Source organism: Adiantum capillus-veneris, chromosome 12 (genome assembly GCF_014529385.1).
Source record: "Adiantum capillus-veneris isolate H3 chromosome 12, ASM1452938v2, whole genome shotgun sequence".
In the NCBI taxonomy this organism is placed as follows: Eukaryota; Viridiplantae; Streptophyta; class Polypodiopsida; order Polypodiales; family Pteridaceae; genus Adiantum; species Adiantum capillus-veneris.
Window position 1 is genome coordinate 120,632,404 of NC_140942.1, and position 6,612 is coordinate 120,639,015.

General features: G+C 42.9%; 1 protein-coding gene across 1 annotated transcript; it reads right to left on the reverse strand.

Moving 5' to 3' along the window:
- Window positions 1-2,171: 2,171 nt before the first annotated feature.
- Window positions 2,172-5,573, reverse strand: LOC147446428 (adenine phosphoribosyltransferase 3-like). The gene is made up of 6 exons (XM_086525651.1): window positions 5,171-5,573; window positions 3,754-3,864; window positions 2,907-2,999; window positions 2,674-2,823; window positions 2,417-2,475; window positions 2,172-2,330 (listed from the first exon to the last, which is right to left on the reverse strand). The coding sequence occupies exons 1-6, from the start codon at window positions 5,250-5,252 to the stop codon at window positions 2,277-2,279; spliced, it is 549 nt and encodes a 182-aa protein (XP_086381777.1). The 5' UTR covers window positions 5,253-5,573; the 3' UTR covers window positions 2,172-2,276.
- Between the last annotated feature and the right edge of the window lie 1,039 nt (window positions 5,574-6,612).

Here is a 6,612-nt window from a genome sequence, read left to right on the forward strand (position 1 = left end):
CCTATGCTATCTTCACCCCAAGAGTAGCCAACGCTCGTGAGGAAAACCTACAGATAGCAAGGAAGCATTTTGAGGAGCTCTCCAACCCTCCTGAGAGCCTTCACCCAAAGAAAATCAGAGCCTGCAATATCATCTGGGAATGTAGGAAAAGGGTTATCCCTCCTCGGATTGTTGAACACTAGAAGCCAACCTGCTAGTAGAAGAAGTTAAGAGAGCTATTAAATCTCTCAAACCGAATAAAACTCCAAGGATAGATGGATTGCTTGTTGAATTTTATTAGAAATTCAAGGGCACGTTAGCTCCTATTCTGTTACTGATTTGGGAAGAATCAATTCCATGACAAGGCTCTCCTAAGTCCTATTAATACAAGCATCATCAAATTGCTTCACAAGAAGGGTCCCTTGGAAATTCTTTCCAATTGGAGACATCTGACTATGTTAACTTCGGCATACAATTTTTTGCCAAAGCTATTGCTTTGAGAATCACTCCCTCCCTCATGAAGTGGCTCTCTTTAGAGAAAAAGGGTTTCATCGAGGGGAAAAGAATTCTGGAAGTTGTGATCTCCATGTGGGAAGGCATTGAATATGTGCTCATGACACATGACAAGATTACATTTTTGCCAAAATTGATTTTGACACCCCCATCCCCCCATTGGACACAAAACAATTAAGGTCAGCTAAGACAATTGACCACAGTAGAGGGATAAAAACGTGGAAATACTTGTGGCACACTCAAGATCACGTGGTTATCTGAGGCTGAACTAATAACCAAGCACATGCTACAACCGTGGAAACTTAGGTTATCATCAATAGGTCACTTTTCCCTCAAGACCAAATCTGGACATTAATCTTGTGGAGATCAATTACCACCTAAAGCCCTGTATTGGAAAGGGGGATTTAAATTGTCCCACCCACCTAGCTTACCTCCAACTCTTGAATAACCCCTGCATGTCCGGTAAACAGGAGATGGCACACCAATTATGCCAAGGAAACAATGTAACTTTAAATTCAAAAATATATGAAAGGAATTCAGGCAAAACATTCTGGTTGCTACTACACAAAGCAACATGGACAAGCAAGAGAATGAAGGATGCCAACATCAACATTGGTGTTTGTTGTAGATGCAATAGAACCATAGAGGACATCCTCATCTTTTTATCATCTGCCCTAGGTCAAGAAAAATAGTCACCATTGATAACTGCCCTGGGGAACACCCCAAACTCGAAACAACTGCTCTTAGGAGACTCGGATAAAACCTTTGCTGCGTTGTGCGACAAAATAAGGGCCGAGTTTTTATGGATTGTGTGAAACGATGGGAACGGCAAGCTGTTTGGCAGTGCTTACTAGACCAATAGTCTGAGAAATTGTTTTCTAATGTGAACCTACAAGTAAACTAACCGAGGTTGGACAAGGCCAACTACAAAGTGCTGAATGACTACCTGGGGCTTTACAATGGTGCTAATCTCAACAGAATTCAATAGGTCCTCTTGGAGAGGTCCGGAGGAATGCACGGCAGAGGGAGATAAGATTGCTGAGCTATACACTACTGAGCTGAGGCTGGTCACATACAGAGGAACTGATTGACACATAATAGCCATGTCTAGTTTTGGTGATGTCTGTGTATACCAAGAATTATGTGTGTGACACATCAAAAACTCATTGCCAGCTCATTGTATAATATAGGTTCATGGTTTTACTACCATTCCACAATTTTTGGCATTCTATTCATCATCAATCACCTTGGTCTGAGGACTAAGATTTTGTAATTTTCCATAATACATCTCGCACCTTGTTATGGTGTACATTTTAAAGCAATCAGCAAACCTTTCAAAATTTTGACCTAAAAACCGGGAGTCTTAAGTGTGTACATTTACTCTCTAATTAGGAAAAAACAATTTGGTGAATCCTGCTCATCGCCAACATGAATGAGAAGTATAAGGCAAGTGAGAAGGGGATGACACGGTGTGCACACACACGGTATACGATCACCGATTGGTTTGAAGTGATAAACCTACATCAGTACGTCAACGGCATTGGAGTTTCTCTCAGTACATCGAAGGGTGGTAGCTCAGCTATCTCCCAATTTAACAATCTTAACAATTGCAGTCAACTTCATAAAACACTCCTTGCCAATGACAAAGAAATCTTCAATCCATCCAAGAGAGAGGATCATACTCTCAATGCCACTTCGTGGATTTTGATCATTACAGGAAAAAAATAACAAACACTTTCCCAATACACAATTTTCTCATGTTCATGACAATAACCACAGTCTGATTATTCCGTTTCCACTAGTATATAAAGAGGCTTTCCTCCAAGTTTTTCCCTTCCCTGCAAGAAAGAGGAGAGCACAATAAGTGCAAGGACCGATAAAAAATGCAAGATTATCAGCAAGCAAGCCTCTTCTCTGAACCGACCTTCAGTTCGGGAATTTCGATAATGCAAGCACATTCAATCACCGCTGCCCCAGCCCTCTCTACATAACAGGGGGGCAAAACATCATGAAAGGAGCTTATAATGCTGAAAACCCATTTTCGCATCTTTCCTTTAAAAACAATATTTCCAACACTGATCAAACAGAAAACCCATTTTTGCATCTTTCCTCAAGGCAATATTTACTACAGTTATCAAACAAAGTAGCAACGAGACGAGAAACAAGTGTAGTTTAACATACCAAGCAGCCTGATAGCAGCACAAAGAGTGCCACCAGTTGCAATAAGATCGTCCACAACGAGGGCCCGGTCACCCGCTTCCACCGCCCCTACATGCATCTCTATACGATCTGTACCGTACTCGAGCACATACTCCTCAAAGATCACTTCACCTATGCTCATCAAAGATGACCCTTGTAACTATCCACCCAAGTCAAGCTGGGAGAAAAGAAAAGAATCACCACACTCTACATACCTGGCAGCTTCCTTGGTTTCCTCATTGGGACAAACTTGGCACCAATTGCCAAGGCAATGGGTGGTCCAAAAATGAAGCCCCGGGCTTCAATACCTGTTAGCCTAAGGGCATTATAAATCATAACACTCCCACATGGTAGCCTAAAGCGAACCATGTACACTCATAAGCTCAAAAAAGATCTATCATACACAAAATGAAAAATGAGAAAAGAAAACCGAGCGCGAACGTGACCTCTACAACAAAAGCAGAGAACAAAACGTGTGCTGTCAGGAGATGACCACACATGTACGAAAAACTCACTCCGTTGATTATCAGCAACAAAAATGCTAAATGGCAGGACAAAACTAAATTACACAAATTTTAATCACTAGCAAACACTCAAGTTTGAATTCACATCAAAATCTTTTCTCCAGGGCATATGCATGCAATTATGATTGAAAAGATTTTACACAATCCTTTTCCAGGCAGCAAAACTGAAGAAACAAAAGGAAGAGGGACTGATTAGCACTAAGGAAGCTGTGATCATGCATAACGAAAAAATCAAAAAACATATTACATGAGAGAGCGAAAAGACTTAAGTATGCAGCAAATTTAGTTTGCGGCAAGTTTGAAGTTCTACTCCTGAGCTTAGCTAACATGCATAATAACCAGACAAGGTCCCTACATGAGATCAGTACTTGCCTACATCTACAAACAGGTAAAAATTGTAAGAAACTTAATAACAATGAAGAGTAGCTATCTGCGCAGTCATCCCTTCACGGTTGTTTCGCAAAGAAGCCGTTTTTCTTGTAGAGAAAAGAGTGGCATTGGCAAAGATTTCTTATGTAAAATAGGAATTAGAGTGCACCTGCCACCACAGTGATGTTTTTATCTTTGAACCTCTCCACAAAAATGTCAATGCTGTCCTGAAAGGCCTTGTGGTCCAGGAGAAGAGTTGTGATATCCTGAAATAAAATCCCTGGATGCCAAGTACAAACAAGAGTGACAAAGTTTTCCTCTACACATACATACACACATGCCCTAATGATTGCATTTTGTTTTGAGGCAACTATGCCTCGATAGAGACACGCCCAATGTTGGAGCAAAAAACGCCTTTGCATACACCAATGCTCGAAAAAACATAGGTTAGTGTAATTCCATCTACAAATTTTGAGATTGATTAGCCCTCACCTTAAATTTTACATTTAAAGGTGAGAAAATCTACAAAACTTAGGAGAAATTTAGCATAAAAAACTTTAGATATAGTCACTTTACTCCTTCAATTTCTCGTATGTAGGTTTTTCAAGTTTTTGGAAGAAAGGTTTTTTTCGAGCACTAGCATACATATGCATGAGTGAAAATGTAGGTAAAAACATGCAAATAGCACAAGTGCAAGCATACATGTATATTAATAGCAAATACCTAGATGAATCCAGGAATAGCCCAAATTCACCTATGAGAAAGTATGCTACAATACAGTGCTTTCTTTTTTAACTCTTGAAAACCATCAAAAGTATTTGCAAATTACCTCAAGATTTAGGATTATGCTTGGGCTAAGGTTAAAAGGCCAAGACACTCCCTCAGCTATATCTCACACGGGCATGGGAGGTGAGATCAAAGACCCCATCACTCTAGGGCCTTGACATCAATCAGGTGCTGACGATCAGCTTGTCACGGAAGTACACTTGAGTACCCGAGTTTACTTTCCCCCCGTTGCAATATGTTTACATGTCAAAACTCAAGGAAAATGTACACATTCCACAAACATAAGGGGGGCAATGCGGTTAGGGCACGTGGCTGGTACCGGACTTCAGATTTTTTCCCGAGTTTAGTTTCGACCGGAATCTACAATGCTCAATCATCCCACCCTAGGTCCCATCCCCTCCCCTCCCCTCCAGGCTCCCTGCCCGTGTGAGAGGCTAGAGACCCTGCAATGATTAAAAAGAAGGTGTGCAAAGAGACAAACAAAGTGGCAAAATATAAACTCACTAATCAAATAGAAATAGAAAACAATTTTGTGAACGGAAAGAAAACGTGAGTGTAGTTAAATACAATATATGAAAGGTGCATGTGTATGCAGAAAATTCCAAGAGATGTATATGTCAATAGGCAAAAACCCAATACATACATGCTTGGAGTGGTAACTGATCATCACTATAATTAGAAGCAATGAAAGAAATGCTAAGTTTGATGGGCAGGGCAAAACAAGGCCCCTTGACAGCAGGCCAAATGGTCTGTTTATGAGGTGCAAAGACATCAACTTTGATTGAGGGAGAGTCGCGTACCTGGCTTGGGAAAATCCGGCACGACTCGAATAGCCGAAGCAATCCTCTTCACACGGGGATCTCCTTCACGGCTTGCAGACATTTTCACCTGCTTCTTGCTTTTAAGCTAATCCGCCTTGCAAAGGAACCACAACGCAGGTCGGTTATGGCTGAAGGACAAAAGCGGTAGGCCTTTACATGCAACGGGTATGTGAAGAAGCATAGACGCCTATGGCTCGAGCAAAACTGCGTGTCCGTATGCGTTTGTGTGTGATGTGTGTACAATTATATACACACAGACCACCAACAAGACGGAATGGTGGTTAACTGCAATTTGGCAAAAGGGTTTGCGATGCTTGCAATTTGGGGTGGAGTTGGGGGGGGGTGTATGTGCGCGCACCTCATTTAGTGCCGTGATTGTGTGTGTGGGTGTGTGTGTGTGTGTGTGTGTGTGAGAGAGAGAGAGAGAGAGAGAGAGAGAGAGAGAGAATTGATAGTACGCAATGTAGGTACTGTGAGAGAGAGAGAGAGAAAAGCAGATAGCAATTGGACAGGTTGCAAAGTAGGGTAGGGTATATATGTGTTACTGTATGCGCACCCTCTATGATGGGCGTGTAGAGTGTGTGTGTGTGTGTGTAAAAATGTGTGTATGTGCTTCGATGAGCGTGTGCTTTGTGTGTGCTGTGAGCCATAGAGAGAGAGAGAGAGAGAGAGAGCTTCTGAAGTCTGAGCCATGATCTTCCGTATATTTGGCCTCACGGATATGACCACCCACCCCCTCCTCCAAATCTGTTCAAACCCTGGAGGCGAACAGTGGGGCACCGACGACGACCGTGTGTCGTTCCTGCCCACTCTTCCTTCAGGCCCATGTACAGTCCTATTCCTCCTGTTGTTTGTACCTCGCGATGTTTCCACTTTGCAGAGAGCCTTTCTCGTTAAAGAGCAAACACACAAGGTACCCAAGATCTTCCGGACCTTAAAAGCCAGACCCAAAAAGAGCTCATAGATGCCTGGCCCCCCCTCAGCACTAAAGGGCACGGGAGCAAAGAGATGGGATCTACGGTTGAGGGTGCGCCCACAAATCTCAAGGAGATTTGAGGGTTTAAAAAAATGGAGCGTGGGGTGTTGCTCACACGATACGACCCGGGGTGGGCGTTGGGCAAGGTGCATGGCTTATCCAACCCCCCATGCGCATATGTTGACCATAGTGGGCAACAAACACATCATAAGTCAACGTAGACAGGTGTGCCCATGTCCAAATTTACTTTTCGACGTCCTAGTTTACTTCTGGTGCATCCTACGGCCCTGCGCGCCTCTGCTTTTGTGCCCGAGCTTCTCAGCCGTAGATCCCACCTCTGGGGCTTCATTTAATGCCCCGTGCCCTTTAGTGCTGAGGCCCCCCCATGAGGCCTTTTTTGGCGGTCACGAGAGAAAATGTGAGCCCCCTTGTAATTCAAATTAGA

Coding starts and splice junctions, on each gene's coding strand:
- LOC147446428 (XM_086525651.1), bottom strand. CDS start 5,252: ATGTCTGCAAGCCGTGAAGGAGATCCCCGTGTGAAGAGGATTGCTTCG. Junction 2,824..2,906: donor GAAACCAAGGAAGCTGCCAG/GTATGTAGAGTG, acceptor TGATGAGCATAG/GTGAAGTGATCTTTGAGGAG. Junction 2,476..2,673: donor TGCTGCTATCAGGCTGCTTG/GTATGTTAAACT, acceptor CCTGTTATGTAG/AGAGGGCTGGGGCAGCGGTG.